Here is a 24,909-nt window from a genome sequence, read left to right as displayed (position 1 = left end):
TTTCTCCCACTCTGAGTGTTGTCTTTTTGTCTTGTTTATAGTTTCCTTTGCTGTGCAAAAGCTTGGAAGTTTCATTTGTTCCCATTTGTTTATTTTTGCTTCTATTTCCATTACTCCAGGAGGTGGGTCAAAAAAGGTCTTGCTGTAATTTATATCAAAGAGTGTTCTTCCTATGTTGTCCTCTAAGAGTTTTATAGTGTCCGGTCTTACATTTAGGTCTTTAATCCATTTTGAGTTTACTTTTGTGTATGGTGTCAGGGAGTGTTCTAATTTCATTCTTTACATGTAGCTGTCCAGTTTTCCCAGCACCACTTATTGAAGAGACTGTCTTTTCTCCATTGTATATCCTTGCCTATTTGTCATAGATTAGTTGACCATAGGTGCGTGGGTTTATCTCTGGGCTTTCTATCCTCTTCCATTGATCTATATTTCTGTTTTTGTGCTAGTACCATATTGTCTTGATTACTGTAGCTTTGTAGTATAGTCTGAAATCAGGGAGTCTGATTCCTCCAGCTCCATTTTTTTCCCTCAAGATTGTTTTGCCTATTCGGGGTCTTTTGTGTCTCCATACAAATTAAAATTTTTTTTGTTCTATTCTGTAAAAAATGCCATTGGTAATTTGATAGGGATTGCATTGAATCTGTAGATTGCTTTGGGTAATATAGTCATTTTCACAATATTGATTCTTCCAATCCAAGAACATGGTATATCTCTCCATCTGTTTGTTTCATCTTTGATTTCTTTCATCAGTGTCTTATAGTTTTCTGAGTAAGGTCTTTTACCTCCTTAGGTAGGTTTATTCCTAGGTATTTTATTCTTTTTCATGTGATGGTAAATGGGTTTGTTTCCTTAATTTCTCTTTCTGATCTTTCGTTGTTAGTGTATAGGGATGCAAGAGATTTCTGTGCATTAATTTTGTATCCTGCAACCTTACCAAATTCATTGATTAGTTCTAATAGTTTTCTGGTGGCATCTTTAGGATTTTCTATTATAGTGTCATGTCATCTGCAAACAGTGACACTTTTACTTCTTCTTTTCCAATTTGTATTCCTTTTATTTCTTTTTCTTTTTTGATTGTCATGGCTGGGACGTCCAAAACTATATTGAATGATAGTGGAGAGAGTGGACATCCTTGTCTTGTTCCTGAAATGCTTTCAGTTTTTCACCATTGAGAATGATGTTTTCTGTGGGTTTGTCATATATGGCCTTTATTATGTTGAGGTAGGTTCCCTCTATGCCCACTTTCTGGAGAGTTTTTCTCATAAATGGGTGTTGAATTTTGTTAAAAGCTTTTTCTGCATCTATTGAGATGATCATATGGTTTTTATTCTTTAATTTGTTAATTGATTTGCATATATTGAAGAATCGTTGCATCCCTGGGATAAATCCCACTTGATCATGGTGTATGATTCCTTTAATGTGTTGGATTCTTTTTGCTAGTATTTTGTTGAGGATTTTTGCATCTATATTCATCAGTGATATTAGTCTGTAATTTTCTTTTTCTTGTAGTATATTTGTCCAGTTTTGGTATCAGGGTGATGGTGGTCTTGTAGAATGAGTATGGGAGTGTTCCTTCCTCTGCAATTTTTTGGAAGAGTTTGAGAAGGATGGGTGTTAGCTCTTCTCTAAATGTTTGATAGAATTCACCTGTGAAGCCATCTGATCCTGGACTTTTGTTTGTTGGAAGATTTTTAATAAATTTCATTTCTTGTGATTGGTCCGTTCATATTTTCTGTTTCTTCCAGTTCAATCTTGGAAGGTTATACCTTTCTAAGAATTTGTCCATTTCTTCCAGGTTGTCCATTTTATTGGCATAGAGTTGCTTGTGGTAGTCTCTAAGGATGTTTTGTATTTCTGTGGTGTCTGTTGTACTTCTCCTTTTTCATTTCTAATTTTATTGATTTGAGTCCTCTCCCTATTTTACTAATGAGTCTGGCTAAAGGTTTGTCAATTTTGCTTATCTTCTAAAGATCCAGCTTTTAGTTTTATTGATCTTTGCTATTGTTTTCTTTGTTTCTATTTCTTTGTTTTATTTCTGCTCTGATCTTTATGATTTCTTTCCTTCTACTAACTTTGGGTTTTGTTTGTTCTTCTTTCTCTAGTTCCTTTAGGTGTAAGGTTAGATTTTTTATTTGAGACTTTACTTGTTTCTTGAGGTAGGATTGTATAGCTATAAACTTCCCTCTTAGAACGGCTTTTGCTGCATCCCATAGGTTTAGGATCGTCGTGTTTCGTTGTCATTTGTCTCTAGGTATTTTTTGATTTCCTGTTTGATTTCTTCAGTGATCTCTTGGTTATTTAGTAATGTATTGTTTAGCCTCCATGTGTTTGTGTTTTTTACATTTTTTTCCCTGTAATTGATTTCTAATCTCATAGCGTTGTGGTCGGAAAAGATGCTTTATATGATTTCAATTTTCTTAAATTTACTGAGGCTTGATTTGTGACCCAAGATGTGATCTATCCTGGAGAATGTGTGCACTTGAGAAAAAAGGGTAATCTGCTGTTTTTGGATGGAATGTCCTATGAATATCAATTAAATCTATCTGGTCTATTGTGTCATTTAAAGCTTGTGTTTCCTTATTAATTTTCTGTCTGGATGATCTGTCCATTGATGTAACTGAGGTGTTAAAGTCCCCGACTATTATTGTGTTACTGTCAATTTCTTCTTTTATAGCTGTTAGCATTTGCCTTATGTATTGAGGTGCTCCTGTGTTGGGTGCATATATATTTATAATTGTTATATCTTCTTCTTGGATTGATCCCTTGATCATTATGTAGTGTCCTTCCTTGTCTCATGTAACATTCTTTATTTTAAAGTCTATTTTATCTGATATGAGTATTGATACTCCAGCTTTGTTTTGATTTCCATTTGCATGGAATATCTTTTTCTATCCCTTCACTTTCAGTCTGAATGTGTCCCTAGGTCTGAAGTTGGTCTCTTGTAGACAGCATATATATGGGTCTTGTTTTTGTATCCATTCAGTGAGCCTGTGTCTTTGCTTGGAGCATTTAATCCATTCACATTTAAGGTAATTATTGATATGTATGTTCCTATGACCATTTTCTTAATTGTTTTGGGTTTGTTTTTGTAGGTCCTTTTCTTCTCTTGTTTTTCCCACTTAGAGAAGTTCCTTTAGCATTTGTTGTAGAGCTGGTTTGGTGGTGCTGAATTCTCTTAGCTTTTGCTTGTCTGTAATGGTTTTGATTTCTCCATCAAATCTGAAAGAGATTCTTGCCAGGTGGAGTAAGCTTGGTTGTAGGTTCTTCGCTTTCATCACTTTAAATACATCATGCCACTCCTTTCTGGCTTGTAGAGTGTCTGCTGAGAAATCAGCTATTAACCTTATGGGAGTTCCCTTGTATGTTATTTTTCAGTTTTCCCTTGTTGCTTTTAATAATTTTTCTTTGTCTTTAATCTTTGTCAGTTCGATTACTATGTGTCTTGTCGTGTTTCTCTTTGGGTTTATCCTGCTTGGGACTCTCTGTGTTTCCTGGACTTGGGTGGCTATTTCCTTTCCCGTGTTAGGGAAGTATTCAACTATAATCTCTTCAAATATTTTCTTGCATCCATTCTCTCTCTCTTCTCCTTCTGGGACCCCTATAATGCGAATGTTAGTGCATTTAATGTTGTCCCAGAGGTCTCTTAGGCTGCCTTCATTTCTTTTCATTTTTTTCTTTATTCTGTTCCACGACAGTGAATTCCACCATTCTGTCTTCCAGGTCACTTATCCGTTCTTCTGCCTCAGTTATTCTGTTGATTCCTTCTAGTGTAGTTTTCATTTCAGTTATTGTCCATCTCTGTTTGTTTGTTCTTTAATTCTTCTAGGTTTTTGTTAAACATTTCTCGCATCTTCTTGATCTTTGCCTCCATTCTTTTTTCGAGGTGTTGGATCATCTTCACTATCATTATTCTGAATTCTTTTTCTGGAAGGTTGCCTATCTCCACTTCATTTAGTTGTTTTTCTGGGGTTTTATCTTGTTCCTTCATCTGGTGCATAGTCCTCTGCCTTTTCATTTTGTCTGTCTTTCTGTGAATGTTGTTTTTGTTCCGCAGGCTGCAGGATTGTAGTTCTTGCTTCTGTTGTCTGCCCTCTGGTGGATGAGGCTATCTAAGAAGCTTGTGCAAGCTTCTTGATGGGAGGGACTGGTGGTGGGTAGAGCTGGGTGTTGCTCTGGTGGGCAGAGCTCAGAAAACTTTAATCTGCTTGTCTGCTGATGGGTGGGGCTGACTTCCCTCCTGTTGGTTGTTTGGCCTGAGGCGACCCAGCCCTGGAGCCTGCAGGCTCTTTGGTGGGGATAATGGCCAACTCCAGGAGGGCTTAAGCCCAGGAGTACTTCCCAGAACTTCCACTGCCAGTGTCCCTGTCCCTGTGGTGAGCCACAGCCTCCCCCCAGCTCTGTAGGAGACCCTCCAACACTAGCAGGTAGGTCTGGTTCATTCTCCTGTGGGGTCACTGCTCCTTCCCCCTGGGTCCTGATGCACATACAACTTTGTGTGTGCCCTTCAAGAGTGGAGTCTCTGTTCCCCCCAGTCCTGTCGAAGTCCTGCAATCAAATCCTGCTAGTGTTCAAAGTCTGATTCTATGGGAATTCCTCCTCCTGTTATCAGACCTCCAGGTTGGGAAGCCTGACGTGAGGCTCAGAACCTTCACTCCAGTGGGAGGACTTCTGTGGTATAATTGTTCTCTAGTTTGTGAGTCACCCACACAGCGGTTATGGGATTTGATTTTATTGTGATTGTGCCCCTCCTACCATCTCTTTGTGTCTTCTCCTTTGTCTTTGGATGTGGGGTATCTTTTTTGGTGAGTTCCAGTGTCTTTCTGTCGATAATTGTTCAGCAGTTAGTTGTGATTCTGATGCTCTCGCAAGAGGGAGTGAGCACATGTCCTTCTACTCCACCATCCTGAACCAATCTCCCAGTATTAGTTTTTGAGTTTCCTCTTTAAGTTGTTGTATCTATTTATAAGGCTTGGTATTTCATGGCTTTTATTCTTCCTTGAAGAACTCCCAACAAACAAAGTGAAATTGTACTAATTTTGTAAATAAAACTCATTGTATTTTGCAATTTTTATCTGGGTTCATTGGACCCTTTTATAAATCTAAGATACATGAAGGGATTTCTATGATCTCATTTTCCTTATCTTTTGAAATATTTTGCTGTTTCATCATCCTGGGAATTATCTTTCATCATTACTCATCAAATATTTCCAATTATGCTAAAAAGAGACTAGAATAATAAAACAGAAGAATGGAATTACCTAGAAGGATGATTCAACATCAGAATAAATCATCACCGTTTTGAGTCTGCTTTTAGCTCATTGTATATGGTTGAGAATTCAAAATTTTTCATAATGGCAAAGGAATAAAACAGACAGAGAACATTTCACAATTAGATGACTCAGAAGATGAAGTTAAAGAGAAGAGCAGCTCCCCAGACTCTAACAATGATGATGGAATTGATTGTATAAGTAAAATCTCAGACTAAGAATCTTCAGATGACAGTGTCCTAGGTGAATTTTCTCAACCCAAGAATCGATGAGTAAACAACATATTTATCAGGATAAGAGAAAAGATGGTATTTTCATTCAGTTAGTCATTCAACAAGAAGGGCTTCATCGCACATATTTTGCAACAAGAATCTAGACCATTCTGTTCTGCTAAAAAGATGTGTTTCAGATTCTTTATGATGTTTGTGCACCAAATTTGCTTGATACAGTTTGTAATTGGACAAATGCTAAAGGGAGATGTCTATATAAAAGTGATTAGAAGGAGATAGATGACAGAAATGAAAAAAGATCACTGGATTGATAAAAGAAAAAGGGTCCCTGGGAAACGATAATTTTTTTTTTCTGGCCCTGAGTAAGAATTATGATGAGGACCTTGTGAGAGGTGAGTAATGCCCCCATTATGCCTGAGAAGGAGGAGTCCCTTGGTCTGAGGACTTGGGGCAGCTCCATGGGAAGAATGGTCTCTGAGCAGGTTCTTGAGAGGTGAGGAGCATTTTAATATGTAGACATGAGGACAAGCATTCTTGATGAGGAAGCAGCAGGATCACTAAGACCCAGGGTGTATGAAACTGCTCAGTATAGTTAGAGGAATAAGGCTCAGAAGTGGAGAGAGTGGGAACTTGGGGGTATGGAGAAAACAGGCCTGGGTCAGACTGCAGAGGGTTAAGCATCCACCTAAGGAACTGAGCTTTATCTGTCAAATATCTCCCAGGCTCCTGGGTGGCCCCAAGGGCATCCAGAAGCTGGCTTATGGAAGATCTTTGGTGTGGCTTGAAGGTGAGCACCCAGGGGCTCCCTACAGTGGAAATGAGGTAGCTGCCCTGTGGCTGGACAGCCGTGTGGGAAGTGGATGAAAGTGAGAGCCGAGCTGGGGCCTGAGGGAGAGATCCTGGGTTCTGACACACAGAACCCTCTGTTGGAGGGTCTCCTGCACTCCCTCTCTGAGCACACAGGAGAGGGAGCCTTAGACACTGGTGGGGGATGCTGGGCGGGGAGCAGGAGGGGGATGACTTAATGAACAGGGGCCCCATCACTGAGAGACCTGCAGGGACCCAGAGGACACTGCTCAGCTCTAAGAGGACACCAGAAGTCCCCCTCCCCACCCCCAAGACAGCGAAGGTAGAGAAAGTGGAGGGGTAGACGACTGGTTATTTACTTAAAAAAATACAGTTTTAAACAGAAAGTTGATTAAATCGCAAGAGGCTAAGTGTTCCTTGGATTGCCTGGCTTACATTCCCGGCTCTTCAGAATGCGGAGGCTGATGAGGAAATTTAAGGCGGTTATGGAAGATCAAAACATTGCCTTGTCTTTGCACACTTCCATTTAGTGTGTGGAACATGGAGATTCTGGCTAAATAAAGATGTAAAATTTTAAACACCTGATGACGGAATACTCATTAAGATAAGCTAGTACATTTTCTTAAGCAAGAGACTTCTATTCTCGGTGGTCTGCAAGTTCTTTATACTAATTTTTAAATTTTGGTTTTCATTTCACTGATAACCTAAAAAAAAAAAAAAAAAAAAAAAGGCACATTCTGGATTACCAGGGCAACCACCTTACAGCTGAGTGCTGCCGTGGATCGCCATTCCTTCGTTTGCATTTATGCTTCTGGTGGTGCTAAAGATTTCTTACCTTGACAGTATTTAAATTTGAATGCAGCTGTTCTCAAACTAGATATCCTCTGAAAAATTCTTGAGTAATCTGTGAATTCTCAAGATTGAGAAACAAAGAGGTGGAAATAAGTGGAGGCAATGGGTATGTGAGAACTGGACAGTTCTCGCAGCTGAGCACAGCTCACAGTGGTGAGCACTGCTCTCGGTGAGGTACACAGTCTCCTTCAAGGGTCTCAGTCGTTCCCTCTGTATCCACAAAGACACTGAGGTTGAATAGGCTGTCCAAGGTCAGGTGCCTAGTGTATGGCTGAGCTGAAGATGGCCTGACCCTGAAGGCCAAGCTCTTTGCATTATTCTAAGGTCAGGCTAGAAGCTCCAAATTAAACCATGCTCCTTGGAAGGAGAACAGTTAGCAAAGCCACAGCCTCAGAGGACTGTCCTTACCTTCAGTCGCCCTAGTGGTCTGTCTTTATAGACCTTGAAATCCTGCTTGCTTTAATTCAAAGCAGTTTTTCTCCTACTCAGCCTTATCATCATCCTCATCAAAATTCTCCACACATTTGAAGGGAGCAATGTCAATGTCTTCCAGGCTAAACAACCGCAGTCCTAGCAACACTTTTTCCTAGAGCCTGGCTTTCAACTGCCAGGTCATTTGAGGGGGAGGTGGGAGGCTTTGGGTTTTCTCCATCTTTTTAAAAAGAGCCCTGCTAAAGAATTACTCTCAGGTGTTACATGTCAGGCTTCATTGAATATATCCTGGTGTCCTGGTGGCTCTCCCCAGCCCCTGTGGTGAAAGATACTGAACCTGACCTAAAAAATTAGAATTTCTGAAGCTTGCTTTTAGATATCATTTTAGTCAACTTCAGAGAAAAGCCCCAACAGGTTAACTAACCCTAGAGGCACTGTACGTGACAAATGTACATAGCTTTACTTGCAAATCCCTTGGCATATTTATCCCGAATCCAAGAAGAGCAGAATGAGCCTTGGGGCTGGCTGACTCCACTGTTGACCTGTTTCTTCTGAGGACTCGAAAAAGTTCTGTCTCTGGTGCCTTAAGATAGAGGTTTGTCCTCTCCCAGTGTATTGCTGTTAACCTAAAACTAGATTTATTCACATGCTGTACTCTGGTGAATAAAGCATTAAAAAAAATAACTGGTGTGATAAGAACAGTCATACGTACCAAAATATACATCAAACCCTTGGTCAATTTAACAGGGTGGAAATGGGAAGATGGAACCTGGAATTTTATCAAATTCAATATTATAATCTTCCTGCCTCAAGAAGAACTGCTTTACCTGGAAGGGTCTGAGTTGGGTCAGTGGAGCTTCACAGAAGGCAGATATGGGGCCCGGATCTTGGGGATGAATTTGGTGAAGGAGGTTATGGGAACTTAGCACCTGGGTGTCATCTGGAAGCCTTAATTTTAGCTTTTATAATTACAGGTCAGTTGTCCTGGTGTGAATCCCAAGCTGTTCTCTGAGTCCTTCATATTATAAAATTGATTTCAAAATAAACAAAACCTTAATCAAATCTGGGTCACATCTCCCTCTCCCAGAACCCAAATCCCTCTGACGGATGAGCTCTGCCCCTAGTCTGTTTTCCCTTTATAATCTGGCAGAATTAACTATGCCATTTGTCGAAACAGCAGCCATTTATTCCCTAGAATTATGGCAATCTGTATAAAATATCTGGAAAATCATTAGCCTGGACTTCTCAGGTCAATATTTACATGAGGAACAGGCATTTAAGACACAATTATTTTCACACTGACCACAGTTGGCCTATTACTTTGTGGAAAAATCCTTTAGGAAGGAAGCAGCATTCACAGTGGATTTCATCTTTATTTTTTTCTTTGACTCTGGATTGGCATTGGGTGTAGACTAAGTTACATGATCCTTGGATTTTGATGATGATTCAGAACCTGGACCATAATGCAGGCGTGAGAGTCAGAATCTCAGAAGGGGCAGGAAGAGTCTCCTGAACAATCACATGATGACCTTCAGGGTTGGGGCTGGGGTAGCGGGGCTGAGGGGTGTTCCAGATTCCCTTCTTTTCATTGCAAACGACTTGCTATCTGTTGTGAGTGGGCTGGGTTCGAGTCCCTGCCATACAGAGAGCTCAACATTTGCCTCGTGGAATGAATACGGTTTTACTGCCACAAGTAAGTAAAGGCTTTAACTGACAGGTAGCCCCTCTGTTTGATATCTGCTCAAAGTAGGGCTATAAGTTAACTATAGCAAAACAAAAGTCATTATTTTGGGTGGATGATCCTTAATATCCAACAGAGTCCTGTTTAAAAATGTAAAGCTCTGAGCGCTTGTGTTTATGCACATTTCTCCCCCCACTGGGGAGAAGACTTAATAATTCACCAGGTTCTCAAAAGAGCCTATGACACAAGAATGTTTAAGAAACACTGTTATACAGCAAATGTCTCATTGTTTTCTAGACCTGTTCTCTGCAACCGGCTTGTCTTAGAGGGTGCACCCAGCAATTCTCACCAATAAGGGGAATCACTTGACAGATACTTGACTCAAGATTGTTCTGCTGTCCAGCGGGTATTTGGTCATACTTGCTCTAAACTTTTTGCAGGTTATGATCTGTACTTGCTTAGGCTGCTGTGGAGGTGGGAGTGAGAGGCATGGGGGGATGGCAGACTTTTCTCAGAGAGGCTCTCTAAGTTTTCATTTAAAGGAAGTTTCCACACCTAAAAAGATATGAAAATCAATGGTGAAGAATTGGGGATGGGGAGGTGGGGACTGTCACCCTTTGGTCTGTGTACTGGAGGAAATTCAAACACAATTTGAGAAGATTTAAGGGCTTGCTTGGGAGCGTTCTCTTGACACACCTCCGAGGTGGGTGGACCCGTCAGGTGCCTCTGTTCATGGGCGTGGGGGTGTTGCCATACTACCCCCAACATGCATGGTCTTGCAGGCACTTGTCAGGTGCATGCCTTTGAATTCAGAGCTGCACAGCACTCATGAGCCAGGGCCTGAGGAGGCAGCCATCCACTCCTCTACAGATCCTACAATTTAATCCTGGAGCAACCCGGACCAGCAGAGGTCAGAGTATTTTGGCCCCTCGTAGACCTGACCCAACTGAGTTGTCCCCAGAGCGATGTATTGGTCCACACTGAGGGACACTGTGAGAAGCAGCCTCCAAAGTGTGTGTTCGTTTGAAGCAGTTTATTGTGGAGGGTGCTGTATTCTGCATTCTCTCCACAAGGACCCATGAGATAAATTTCTCTTGGATCTCAGGTCAAGGAGCAGCATCTTTTTTATTTTATTTTAATTTTTAAATTTAATTTAATTTATTTTTTTATACAGCAGGTTCTTATTAGTCATCAGTTTTATACACCTCACTGTATACATGTCAATCCCAATCGCCCAATTCATTACACCACCACCACCACCTCCCCATGGCTTTCCCTCCTTGGTGTCCATACGTTTGTTCTCTACATCTGTGTCTCAACTTCTGCCCTGCAAACCGGCTCATCTGTACCATTTTTCTAGGTTCCACATATATGCGTTAATATACGATATTTGTATTTCTCTTTCTGACTTACTTCACTCTGTATGACAGTCTCCAGATATATCCACGTCTCTACAAATGACCCAATTTTGTTCCTTTTTATGGCTGAGTAATATCCCATTGTATATATGTACCACATCTTCTTTATCCATTCGTCTGTCGATGGGCATTTAGGTTGCTTCCATGACCTGGCTGTTGTAAATAGTGCTGCAGTGAACATTGGGGTGCATGTGTCTTTTTGAATTATGGTTTTCTCTGGGTATATGCTCAGTAGTGGAATTCCTGGATCATATGGTAATTCTATTTTTAGTTTTTTAAGGAATCTCCATACTGTTCTCCATAGTGGCTGTATCAATTTACATTCCCACCAACAGTACAAGAGGTTCCCTTTTCTCCACACCCTCTCCAAGGTGGACACCCTCTCCTCTTTGTTGTTTGTAGATTTTCTGATGATGCCCATTCTAACTGGTGTGAGGTGATACCTCATTGTAGCTTTGATTTGCATTTCTCTAATAATTAGTGATGTTGAGCAGCTTTTCATGTGCTTCTTGGCCATCTGTATGTCTTCTTTGGAGAAATGTCTATGTAGGTCTTCTGCCCATTTTTGGATTGGGTTGTTTGTTTTTTTAATATTGAGCTTCATGAGCTGTTTATATATTTTGGAGAGTAATCCTTTGTCCATTGATTCGTTTGCAAATATTTTCTCCCATTCTGAGGGCTGTCTATTCGTCTTGTTTATGGTTTCCTTTGCTGTGCAAAAGCTTTGAAGTTTCATTAGGTCCCATTTGTTTATTTTTGTTTTTATTTCCATTACTCTAGGAGATGGATCAAAAAAGATCTTGCTGTGATTTATGTCAAAGAGTGTTCTTCCTATGTTTTCCTCTAAGAGTTTTATAGTGTCCAGTCTTACGTTTAGGTCTTTAATCCATTTTGAGTTTACTTTTGTGTATAGTGTTAGGTAGTGTTCTAATTTCATTCTTTTACATGTACCTGTCCAGTTTTCCCAGAACCACTTATTGAAGGACTGTCTTTTCTCCATTGTATATCCTTGCCTCCTTTCTCATAGATTAGTTGACCATAGGTTCATGGGTTAATCTCTGGGCTTTCTATCCTGTTCCGTTGATCTATGTGTCTGTTTATGTGCCAGTACCATATTGTCTTGATTACTATAGCTTTATAATATAGTCTGAAATCAGGGAGTCTGATTCCTCCAGCTCCGTTTTTTTCCCTCAAGACTGCTTTAGCTATTCGGGGTCTTTTGTGCCTCCATACAAATTTTAAGATTTTTTGGTCTAGTTCCATAAAAAATGCCATTGGTAATTTGATAGGGATTGCATTGAATCTGTAGAGTGCTTTGGGTAGTATGGTCATTTTCACAATATTGATTCTTCTAATCCAAGAACATGGTATATCTCTCCATCTGTTCATATTATCTTTAATTTCTTTCATCAGTGTCTTATAGTTTTCTGCATACAGGTCTTTTGTCTCCCTAGGTAGGTTTATTCCTAGGTATTTTGTTCTTTTTGTTGCATTGGTAAATGGGAGTGTTTCCTTAATTTCTCTTTCAGATTTTTCATCATTAGTATACAGGAGTGCAAGAGGTTTCTGTGCATTAATTTTGTACTCTGCAACTTTACCAAATTCATTGATTAGCTCTAGTAGTTTTCTGGTGTCATCTTTAGGATTCTCTATATGTAGTATCATGTCATCTGCAAACAGTGACAGTTTTACTTCTTCTTTTCCAATTTGTATTCCTTTTATTTCTTTTTCTTCTCTGATTGCCATGGCTAGGACTTCCAAAACTATGTTGAATAATAGTGGTGACAGTGGACATCCTTTTCTTGTTCCTGATCTTAGAGGCAATGCTTTCAGTTTTTCACTATTGAGAATGATGTTTGCTGTGGGTTTGTCGTATATGGCCTTTATTATGTTGAGGTAGGTTCCCTCTGTGCCCACATTCTGGAGAGTTTTTATCATAAATGGGTGTTGAATTTTGTCAGAAGCTTTTTCTGCATCTATTGAGATGATCATATGGTTTTTCTCCTTCAATTTGTTAATATGATGTATCACATTGATTGATTTGCATATATTGAAGAATCCTTGCATCCCTGGGATAAATCCCACTTGATCATGGTGTATGATCCTTTTAATGTGTTGTTGGAGTCTGTAATATTTTGTTGAGAATTTTTGCTTCTGTATTCATCAGTGATATTGGTCTGTAATTTTCTTTTTTTGTAGTATCTTTGTCTGGTTTGGGTATCAGCGTGATGGTGGCCTCATAGAATGAGTTTGGGACTGTTCCTTCCTCTGCAGTTTTTTGGGAGAGTTTGAGAAGGATGGGTGTTAGCTCTTCTCTAAATGTTTGATAGAATTCACCTGTGAAGCCATCTCGTCCTGGACTTTTGTTTGTTGGAAGATTTTTGTTTGTTTGTTTCAGTTTTAAATTTATTTATTTACTTATTTATTTTTGGCTGTGTTGGGTCTTTGTTTCTATGTGAGGGCTTTCTCTAGTTGCGGCAAGCGGGGGCCATTCTTCATTGCGATGTGCGGGCCTCTCACTATCGCGGCCTCTCTTGTTGCGGAGCACAGGCTCCAGAAACGCAGGCTCAGTAGTTGTGGCTCACAGGCCTAGTTGTGTGGCATGTGGGATCCTCCCAGACCAGGGCTTGAGCCCGTGTCCCCTGCATTGGCAGGCAGATTCTCAACCACTGTGCCACCAGGGAAGACTGGGAAAATTTTTAATCACAGTTTCAATTTCATTACTTGTGATTGGTCTGTACATACTTTCTATTTCTTCCTGGTTCAGTCTTGGAAGGTTATACGTTTCTAAGAATTTGTCTGTTTCTTCCAGGTTGTCCATTTTATTGGCGTAGAGTTGCTTGTGGTAGTCTCTTAGGATGCTTTGTATTTCTGTGGTGTCCGTTGTAACTTCTCTTTTTCATGTCTAATTTTATTGATTTGAGTCCTCTCCCTCTTTACTTGATGAGTCTGGCTAATGGTTTATCAATTTTGTTTATCTTCTCAAAGAACCAGCTTTTAGTTTTATTGATCTTTGCTATTGTTTTCTTTGTTTTTATTTCATTTATTTCTGCTCTTATCTTTATGATTTCTTTCCTTCTGCTAACTTTGGGTTTTGTTTGTTCTTCTTTCTCTAGTTCCTTTAGGTGTAAGGTTAGATTGTTTATTTGAGATTTTTCTTGTTTCTTGAGGTAGGCTTGTATAGCTATAAACTTCCCTGTTAGAACTGCTTTTGCTGCATCCCATAGGTTTTGGATCATCGTGTTTTCATTGTCAGTTGTCTCTAGGTATTTTTTGATTTCCTGTTTGATTTCTTCAGTGATCTCTTGGTTATTTAGTAATGTATTGTTTAGCCTCCATGTGTTTGTATTTTTAATGTTTCTTTCCCTTTAATTGATTTCTAATCTCATAGTGTTGTGGTCAGAAAAGTTGCTTGATATGATTTCAATTTTCTTAAATTTATTGAGGCTTGATTTGTGACCCAAGATGTGATCTATCCTAGAGAATATTCTGTGCGCACTTGAGAAGAAAGTGTAATCTGCTGTTTTTGGATGGAACGTCCTATAAATATCAATTAAATCTGTCTGGTCTGTTGTGTCATTTAAAGCTTGTGTTTCCTTATTTATTTTCATTTTGGATGATCTGTCCATTGGTGTAAGTGAGGTGTTAAAGTCCCCCACTATTATTGTGTTACTGTCAATTTCTTCTTTTATAGCTCTTAGCATTTGCCTTATGTATTGAGGTGCTCCTATGTTGGGTGCATATATATTTATAATTCTTATATCTTCTTCTTGGATTGATCCCTTGATCATTATGTAGTGTCCTTCCTTGTCTCACGTAACATTCTTTATTTTGAAGTCTATTTTATCTGATATGAGTATTGCTACTCCAGCTTTGTTTTGATTTCCGTTTGCATGGAATATCTTTTTTCATCCCCTCACTTTCAGTCTGAATGTGTCCCTAGGTCTGAAATGGGTCTCTTGTAGACAGCATATATATGGGTCTTGTTTTTGTATCCATTCAGCAAGCCTGTGTCTTTTTGTTGGAGTATTTAATCAATTCATGTTTAAGGTAATTATCGATATGTATGTTCCTATTACCATTTTCTTAATTGTTTTGGGTTTGTTTTTGTAGGTCCTTTTCTTCTCTTGTGTTTCTCACTTAGAGAAGTTCCTTTAGCATTTGTTGTAGAGCTGGTTTGGTGGTGCTGAATTCTCTTAGCTTTTGCTTGTCTGTAACGGTTTTGATTTCTCCATCAAATCTGAATGAGATCCTTGCCGGGTAGAGTAATCTTGGTTGTAGGTTCTTCCCTTTCATCACTTTAAGTATATCATGCCACTCCCTTCTGGCTTATAGAGTTTCTGCTGAGAAATCAGCTGTTAACCTTATGGGAGTTCCTTTGTATGTTATTTGTCATTTTTCCCTTGCTGCTTTTAATAATTTTTCTTTGTCTTTAATTTTTGTCAATTTGATTGCTATGTGTCTTGGCGTGTTTCTTTTGGGTTTATCCTGTATGGGTCTCTCCGTGCTTCCTGGACTTAGGTGGCTATTTCCTTTCCCATGTTTGGGAAATTTTCGACTGTAATCTCTTCAGATATTTTCTCTGGTCCCTTCTCTCTCTCTTCTCCTTCTGAGACCCCTATAATGTGAATGTTGTTGCGTTTAATGTTGTCCCAGAGGTCTCTTAGGCTGCCTTCATTTCTTTTCATTCTTTTTTCTTTTTTTCTGTTCCACAGCAGTGAATTCCCACATTCTGTCTTCCAGGTCACTTATCCGTTCTTCTGCCTCAGTTATTCTGCTATTGATTCCTTCTAGTGTAGTTTTCATTTCAGTTATTGTATTGTTCATCTCTGTTTGTTTGTTCTTTAATCCTTCTAAGTCTTTGTTAAACATTTCTTGCATCTTGTCGATCTTTGCCTCCATTATTTTTCCGAGGTCCTGGATCATCTTCACTATCATTCTGAATTCTTTTTCTGGAAGGTTGCCTATCTCCACTTCATTTAGTTTTTTGGGGGGGTTTTATCTTGTTCCTTCATCTGATACATAGCCCTCTGCCTTTTCATCTTGTCTCTCTTTCTGTGCATGTGGTTTTTGTTCCACAGGCTGCAGGATTGTAGTTCTTCTTGCTTCTCAAGGAGCAGCATCTTTTAAGGAATGGGTTTATGATTCTAATATGGCTTCCGTGACTCAGAAAACTGCTCATAATAGATATAGGATGAATTACTTAATAATGATTTGATGACAGATATTTAATTTGAAAAAAAATAAGGTTAGATCATATTGTTCCCCAAAGTAAAGTACATTAGACTAAAGAGCTAAATGTAAAATACAAAACTACAAAGTATTAGGAAAAAAATAGGAAAATATTCTAATAGCCTTGGAGATTTAAAACCTTCTCAAACAAGGTACAAAATGTAAAGGAAATGAAGAAAATAATTGATAAACTATTAGCAACAAAAATTTTTGCATGTAAAGTATACTTAAATAAAGTTAAGGTGAAAGTGATAGACAATGGGAGAGTATCTTCAGTGTGTAACCTTCAAAGAACTAACATCTACAGTATAATTAGAAAATAAAACTAATTCCTAAAAATCAAGGAGAAAAAGACAATTGGTCTGACGAAATAATAGAAGAAATATATAAATGTGTCTTTCACGGAAGGAAAAATGCAAATAGCTGTAAATATAGGAAAAAATGCTCAATCTTAGTAGTAACTATGTTAACTAAAAAGAAATATTTGTTTTTCCTCACATAAAGTTGGGAACAGTTTAACAGACTGACAGCACTGAGTATTGTTGACAATATGAGAAAATGTGCTCTACGGTGCCTGGCTATGTAGACTGCTGTGAAGTTTTGGGAGTTTAATTTGGCAAGTGCTCATTATAATTAAAGATCCATCCATCCTCCAGTCTGAAATTCTACTCCTGTACTTGTATAAAGAGCTTTGTGCAATAATATTTTCTGCAGTATTGTTTATAACATCAAACATTGAAAAAGACTTGAATAGCCATCATTATGGGAACTATTGATTATGGATGCCTCCCCACCTTGGAACAGTGAAGAACCGAGGAGGTTGGCCGCGATATTTGGAGCAACACTGATAAAGTTCTCTTATCATTAGCATTGCTTAGAATTGTCCGTGCCTGGTGCAAGATGATAATTAAAAAGACTGACTTTGCTTGGATTTATTATTGTTTTAAAATTCTCATCAGGCAATGCACCCTTACTGCTTGCACCCTGAACGGCTTGCCCCCACTCCCACACTCCCCGCTGAAGACCACGGCGATACAGTCTTTTGCAGGTAATGTGCAGAGATCTGTGTGCTCTGACTTTTCCATCACATACTGTTAGGAGAAAAAGGTGGAAGAATATGGGAAGTAGGATGCCGATTTTGCTAAAACACAGATACATTTACAGAACTATATTTCTAAATGTGCTATACATATATGATGCACAAATACAAATGTAGTCATTTGGGGAGAGATGGCAGGGATTTAGGGTTGTGCTCAAAGGAGACTATATCTGTATGTTTTAATAATTTTTATATTCACTTATTTATATAAGTATGCAAATAGTTTATATATATATATATATATATATATACACTTTTTTTTGGTGGTGGGTGGGGGGTTGAGAACTGCTCTAGTAAACTACATAAAAGGGAGGACGAGGAGGGCCAGGGTTTTGAAGTCCCCAGAAGTGCAACGCCATCGCCACCTAGTGGTGGGGAAAGAACACTGCCGAGGAGGCAGACAGCAGATGTCCTGGATCCTTTCTGCTGGCCCTTGCCTTCTCCTGTTGACGCCTTGCAAGGATTAACAGCAGAAGACAACTTACAAGCCACCTCAGAATAAATAGGAAGCTTCAGGCACCTAGTTATGGTGGATAGGTGGCATTTTATACCTGCCAGTGAATCATGCAGACAACTCTCAAGAATATCCCTTCAGGCAAGTCACCCAGAGTCCCTGGAAAACAGTCTCCACTTGAGCTAGATGATACTGATTCACAGTTGAACCGAATTTTATATTTCTCATTTATGATCACAACAATCTCACGTGGCAGATTTGTAATGATCTTATTTTACAGAGGAGAAAATGAGAGCTTGGACCAAATTTCTAGGCAACATATTAGCAGGTCAGGCAGCACTGATGCTAAATTCTGTGACCTGAGGACCTCTGAGTGCACGACTGTCTTTTTGTTTTAATTTTTTTTTTTCACGACTGTCTTAATGGGAGCCCCAGGATCAGGGATCTGGCTGACAATTCATAGAAGGTCACTGTAGCAGAGGCTGGTGATGTCCCAGGCTGTATCCCCCAGACCTACATGAGTTGCCTGCAGCCACAGGGGATGATCTGTGGGTCACTGATAGTTTCCCACCTCAGACCCGGCTCTCTCTCTTCTTCTCCATCTGAGGGATTTCTCAGGCACCATCCATGCAAACCTGGCTGTGTATGGAGTTTATGCCCACCCTAGGTGGGACCTCTCTCTACCAGTGGGAGATGGGAGACTAGGTAACTCTTCCCCGTCTTCTAGTAGGAGAATTCTGAGCTGTGATCCACATGACTTCTCAGTGGGTCCCTGGTGGGATGGAGCCCCAGTTGCCTATATTGTATCTTCATTGGCTTTTCTCATTTCCCCGTTTCACTCTTGGGTTTCCTGGGATCGCCTCTCTCATAAAACTACATCCAAATCCTTAATTCCAGACCTGTTTTTGGTGGAACCCAAACTAAGAATGCAAGGCACGGTAGCTGGGTACTATGGGAGATGCAATGACATCCAGAAAGTGGGTGTGGTTTCTCCAGGAGCCTAAAAAGTCAAGTTGATAGTAATGCAAGTAGCTGTGATGATGTGCCTACAGAAAGCAGAGGCAACGTAACTAGATCTTCCATAAGGGTCACAGTTTCAAACAGTGCAATCCATTGCTTTTAGGCATTAAACTTTCCAGGCTACATGTGTCCTTTTTGAGTTTAGAAAATACTGCTATGGGAAGGCCAGAGTCAGCATCACAAAGTTCAATATTCAGTTCATGGTGATCACAACCAGGAAGAGGTGAGGGCGAGGACACAGCATGATCACAGGCATAGAGCTGGGCATGAGCAGGGTTTATTCACAGAATATAAAATTAATCTGGTTGGGGGTCCATGAACTACCTGAAATTGTAAGCAAAGTGTGTGTGTGTGTGTGTGTGTGTGTTTGTATGTACAGGTCTATTTTTCTAGGGAGAGATTCTATAGCTTTAATTGGATTCTTTAAGGTGGTTCATGAGGTAAACCGTGAGGGAGGCGGCACTGAGGATTCCGAGGAGGCTTGTGATGGGGACTAAAAGTCACAGAATGTTAGTAAACTGTGCCCTGAATTATCACATTGAAACAATACTGACTGGGCCCTTGTGCTGTTTTCTAGGACAGCAATTTATAAAGTTATCTTATTCACTCATCACAACCATTCTTTGAAGTAGGTTCTAATATTAGCCCCATTTGACAGATGAGGAAACTGAGACCTAAAAAGATGCCTTGTCCAAGGTCACACAGCTGGATTTGAACTCGAGGAGGCTGACTCTAAACCCCATAGCCTTAACCCCACACCAGTGGCCATCAGACTTTAATGCACAGAAGAATCACCAAGAGAGCTTGTTATAACAGAGATGCCTGGGCACCATCCCCAGAATTTCCGATTTAGCAGCTCTGGGGCAGGGCCTGAGGATCTGCATTTCTAACAAGTTCCCAGGTGCTGCTGCGGCTGCTGGTCTGGGGGCCACACTTTGCAAACCCACTTTGAACTCTAAGCTTTCATCTCCAGAGAGGAGGGCATGGAGCCTCCAAGAGTTATGACTGAGCAGCAAAACCAAGATGAGAATCCGGTTCTATGGATTCTGAACCTGGGACTCTCCACACCACTCCTGCTTGGAGGAGGGCACAGCCTACTGAAAAATGTGTGTGTGCTTGCACGCACCCAGCTTTATTACCTGATGTGTGTCCAGCTCCGGGGGATGGCCGCTGGGGAAAGACAATTCCTTGCTTGGCTCCTCCGAGCCCACCCGGGCCCTTCTCCACCTCCTGGCCCTCCGATCTGCAGGGTGGGGGGCCTCCTCAGGCTCGCTGCTGTCTGAGGTCTCCCTGCTGGCTGCCTGGGGGTTGAAGTTCACGTCTAGCTCTCCCTGTAGGCGCATCTTCTCGGCTGAGGGATTCCTGGGGGCCTTCCTCTGCAACCAGGACAGCCCGGCCCGGTGCCCAGCTTCCCGGGAAGAGCCTGCCGAGGAGGTTTCTGAGTCAGAGCACATGGCCTCGGGGTTGGGGGAGAGCCCAGAGTAGGGGGAGGGGCCTTGGTCTGAGCCCTGGGCTTGCGTGGGCTGAGGCTGGGGGTTCCTGGGCAGGCTCTGGGGCTGTGGGCACAGCGTGCTCAAGGCCTCCTTCCAGTCAAAGTCCTCCTCGCTGTCAGAGCCCATCTCATCGTAGGCGGATGCCACGCTGGAGACCGCCTCCAGGGCCTGAAACGTGCCACTCTTAGGTTTGGCCAGCAGGCGGGTTGGGGGCAGAGCCCCATCCTTCAGGGCCATCCAGTTCCCATCAGGGCTCTGCAAAACTGGGGCCACATCTGCAGGCAGGAGGGAGAGAGAAATCAGAGAGGGGCTGGTACCGCCTTAGAACAAGGGGCCCCGCAAAGACCTCCCCTGTGCCCCTCTTCCTAGAGCACTTTCTGGTCTTCCCGCCCATACGTGGCCTCCTCCTTCCCTGAGTTGCTGTGACAGACTGTCTGGTTCATTCCATGATCCAACTTGGGTTCTGGCTGATCACGCACAGGGCTGGGCCCTCCTCCCCGATGACAAGGGCCCTGCGGCAGGGTCTGGGTCTCAGTCATCTCTTTGGCCTGCACTGTCCCAAAGCCAGCTCGTGCAGAGGAAAGAGCAGAGGCTGGGAAGTCAGAGGGCCAGGGCAGAGAGCACGCTCAGCCACTTAGCCGCTGTGTGAGTCTCCGAGCTTGGGTCTCTGGTTGGTGAAAAGGGCACAGCTAATACTTCTCTGGGCTGCTGAGAGGATGAAATGAGGTGAGGCTTATAGAGTGTGTTACACATACCTGCTCAGAGCAAAAGATGAATTCTTAACAGCTCTTTCCCCCTTGCCTATAAATGAGGCCACTGTAGGGCAGGGCAAAGAACAAGAACCTTGAATTCAGGCAGAGCTAGGGCTGAGCCCCAGTCCTGGCCATTACTAGCAGGTGACCTTGGTCAGAGAGCATCTCTGAGCCTGTTTCCTGACCTGTCAGTGGGGACAGTGTGACCCTCCCGGGCTGTCAGAGGATTTTTATGAGACAATATATGTGAAGCATCCATCACAGTGCCTACTACGATGAGGGCCCCCAACTATTTTTATCCTCCATCTATTGAATTGAATTATACCATTATTATTTAACATCTGACTGGATCAGCACCTGTGAACTCCTTGTACATGTGTATAGAAGACAGATATGTTTATACCCTACGTCTGTACCCTATAGTTCCTCTTCCGTACTACAACAACACTGTTTCCACCGACTGTGTGAACATTCAAAAGAGAGGCTAACCAGGGTATTATTACCATTGACATGTTATGGGCTCTACCTGTGATAATAGTAGGTCTTCTGGGAAAAAGGGCTCTATTTTGTCGGCGTCTTCCCCAGTGCCATGCCCCAAGATCGACAGTCAGGTAGTGCAGAAGGCAGCGACTAAAGGGCCCATCAGGGTTTCTCCAGAAATGCTCAGGCTGTCTCTCAGTTGGAGCTAGTAATGGCCAGTGGGCAGCAATCTTGCTTTTCCTAAGGCTTTCTCTGGTTACTAGAGCCTGTGCTGGCTGCCCTGAGGCAGGATGGAATCACCACCTCCTGGGAGCAGCCCTGACCAATGACTGGGGAGCTAGGGGATAAGTACCCCAGCTCCCTTGCCCATTGGAACTCTTGGAGTTCCCCAGTGAGGAGGGCTCATCACCCATGGTCATACCCTGCTTCATAACAAGTCATTTGTTGCCTATTTTCACTTCCCTGTATCATATCCCTACTCTCCTCCCTGTGGTTCCAGGTTCACCTCCAAATAAACTATAGGCCCTCAGATCTTTTTTTTTTTATGGCCTTTATTATGTTGAGGTAGGTTCCCTCTACGCACACTTTCTGGAGAGTTGTTTTTTTTTTTTTTATCATAAATGGGTGTTGAATTTTGCCGAAAGCTTTTTCTGCATCTATTGAGATGATCATATGGTTTTTATTCTCTGTTAATATGGTGTATCACATTGATTGATTTGCATATATTGAAGAATCCTTTCATCCCTGGGATAAATCCCACTTGATCATGGGGTATGATCCTTTTAATGTGTTGTTGGATTCTGATTACTACTATTTTGTTGAGGATTTTTGCATCTATATTCATCAGTGATATTGGTCTGTAATTTTCTTTTTTTGTAGTATATTTGTCTGGTTTTGGTATCAGGGTGATGGTGGCCTCACAGAATGAGTTTGGGAGTTTTCCTTCCTCTGCAATTTCTTGGAAGAGTTTGAGAAGGATGGGTGTTAGCTCTTCTCTAAATGTTTGATAGAATTCACCTGTGAAGCCATCTGGTCCTGGACTTTCGTTCATTGGAAGATTTTTAATCAGTTTCAATATCATTTTATGTGATTGGTCTGTTCATATTTTCTATTTCTTCCTGGTTCAGTCTTGGAAGGTTATACCTTTCTAAGAATTTGTCCATTTCTTCCAGGTTGTCCATTTTATTGGCATAGAGTTGCTTGTGGTAGTCTCTTAGGATGCTTTGTATTTCTGTGGTATCTGTTGTACTTCTCCTTTTTCATTTCTAATTTCATTGATTTGAGTCCTCTCCCTCTTTTTCTTCATGAGTCTGGCTAATGGTTTATCAATTTTGTTCATCTTCTCTAAGAACCAGCTTTTAGTTTTATTGATCTTTGCTATTGTTTTCTTTGTTTCTATTTCATTTATTTCTGCTCTGATCTTTATGATTTCTTTCCTTCTACTAACTTTGGGTTTTGTTTGTTTTTCTTTCTCTAGTTGCTTTAGGTGTAAGGTTAGATTGTTTATTTGAGATTTTTCTTGTTTCTTGAATAGGCTTGTATTGCTATAAACTTCCCTGTTAGAACTGCTTTTGCTGCATCCCATAGGTTTTGGATCGTCATGTTTTCATTGTAATTTGTCTCTAGGTATTTTTTTATTTCATCTTTGATTTCTTCAGTGATCTCTTGCTTATTTAATAACATATTGTTTAGCCTCCATGTGTTTGTGTTTTTTACGGGTTTGTTCCCCTGTAATTGATTTCTAATCTCACAGTGCTGTGGTCAGAAAAGATGCTTGATAGGGGGCTTCCCTGATGGCGCAGTGGTTGAGAGTCTGCCTGCTGATGCAGGGGACACGGGTTCGTACCCCGGTCCGGAAAGATCCCACATGCCGCGGAGCGGCTGGGCCCCTGAGCCATGGCCACTGAGCCTGCACATCTGGAGCCTGTGCTCCGCAACGGGAGAGGCCACAACAGTGAGAGGCCCGTGTACCGCAAAAAAAAAAAAAAGATGCTTGATATCAGTTTTTCTTAAATTTACTGAGGCTTGATTTGTGACCCAAGATGTGATCTATCCTAGAGAATGTTCTGTGTGCACTTGAGAAGAAAGTGTAATCTGCTGTTTTGGGGTGGAATGTCCTATAAATATCAATTAAATCTATCTGGTCTATTGTTTCACTTAAAGCTTATGTTTCCTTATTAATTTTCTGTCTGGATGATGTGTCCATTGTTGTAAGTGAGGTGTGAAAATCCCCCACTATTATTGTGTTACTGTCGATTTCCTCTTTTATAGCTGTTAGCAGTTGCCTTATGTATTAAGGTGCTCCTGTGTTGGGTGCATATATATTTATGATTGTTATATCTTCTTGGATTGATCCCTTGATCATTATGTAGTGTCCTTCCTTGTCTCATGTAACATTCTTTATTCTGAAGTCTATTTTATCTGATATGAGTATTGCTACTCCAGCTTTCTTTTGACTTTCATTTGCATAGAATATCTTTTTCCATCCGCTCACTTTCAGTCTGAATGTGTCTCTAGGTCTGAAGTGGGTCTCTTGTAGACAGCATATATATGGGTCTTGTTTTTGTATCCATTCAGCAAGCCTGTGTCTTTTGGTTGGAGCACTTAATCCATTCATATTTAAGGTAATTATTGATATGTATGTTCCTATTGCCATTTTCTTAATTGTTGTGGATTTGTTTTTGTAGGTCCTTTTCTTCTCTTGTGTTTCCCACTTAAAGAAGTTTCTTTAGCATTTGTTGTAGAGTTGGTTTGGTGGTGCTGAATTCTCTTAGCTTTTGCTTGTCTGTAACGGTTTTGATTTCTCCATCAAATCTGAATGAGATCCTTGCCGGGTACAGTAATCTTGATTGTAGGTTCTTCTCTTTCATCACTTTAAGTATATCATGCCACTCCCTTCTGGCTTGTAGAGTTTCTGCTGAGAGATCAGCTGTTAACCTTATGGGAGTTCCCTTGTATGTTGTTTGTCATTTTTCCCTTGTCGCTTTCAATGAGTTTTCTTTGTCTTTAATTTTTGTCAGTTTGACTACTATGTGTCTTGGCATGTTTCTCCTTGGGTTTATCCTGTACGGGACTCTCTGTGCTTCACGGACTTGGGCGGCTATTTCCTTTCCCATGTTAGCGAAGTTTCCAACTATAATCTCTTCAAGTATTTTCTCAGGTCGTTTCTCTCTCTCTTCTCCTTCTGAGACCCCTATAATGTGAATGTTGTTACGTTTAATGTTGTCCCAGAGGTCTCTTAGGCTGCCTTCATTTCTTTTCATTCTTTTTTCTTTTTTTCTGTTCCGCAGCAGTGAATTCCACCATTCTGTCTTCCAGGTCACTTATCAGTTCTTCTGCCTCAGTTATTCTGCTATTGATTCCTTTTAGTGTAGTTTTCATTTCAGTTATTGTATTGTTCATATCTGTTTGTTTGTTCTTTAATGCTTCTAGGTCTTTCTTATACATTTCTTGCATCTTGTCGATCTTTGCCTCCATTCTTTTTCCGAGGTCCTGGATCATCTTCACTATCATTATTCTGAATTCTTTTTCTGGAAGGTTGCCCATCTGCACTTCATTTAGTTGTTTTTCTGGGGTTTTCTTGTTCCTTCATGTGGTACATAGCCCTCTGCCTTTTCATCTTGTCTATCTTTCTGTGAATGTGGTTTTTGTTCCACAGGCTGCAGGATTGTAGTTCTTCTTGCTTCTGCTGT

The 24,909-nt window shown here is 40.9% G+C and overlaps 1 protein-coding gene across 1 annotated transcript in view; it reads right to left on the bottom strand.

The window, feature by feature from the left end:
* MYRIP (myosin VIIA and Rab interacting protein) overlaps positions 1–24,909 on the bottom strand; it is a 218,966-nt gene that overhangs the window by 37,675 nt on the left and 156,382 nt on the right. The window contains exon 10 of the mRNA XM_082848766.1: positions 19,632–20,260. Within this exon, the coding sequence (XP_082704892.1) occupies positions 19,632–20,260 (629 nt within the window). The remainder of the gene's footprint in view (positions 1–19,631; positions 20,261–24,909) is intronic.

The sequence above is a fragment of the Leucopleurus acutus genome, assembly GCF_964270905.1.
Source record: "Leucopleurus acutus genome assembly, chromosome: 10".
In the NCBI taxonomy this organism is placed as follows: Eukaryota; Metazoa; Chordata; class Mammalia; order Artiodactyla; family Delphinidae; genus Leucopleurus; species Leucopleurus acutus.
This window is presented reverse-complemented; position numbering and strand designations above follow the sequence as displayed.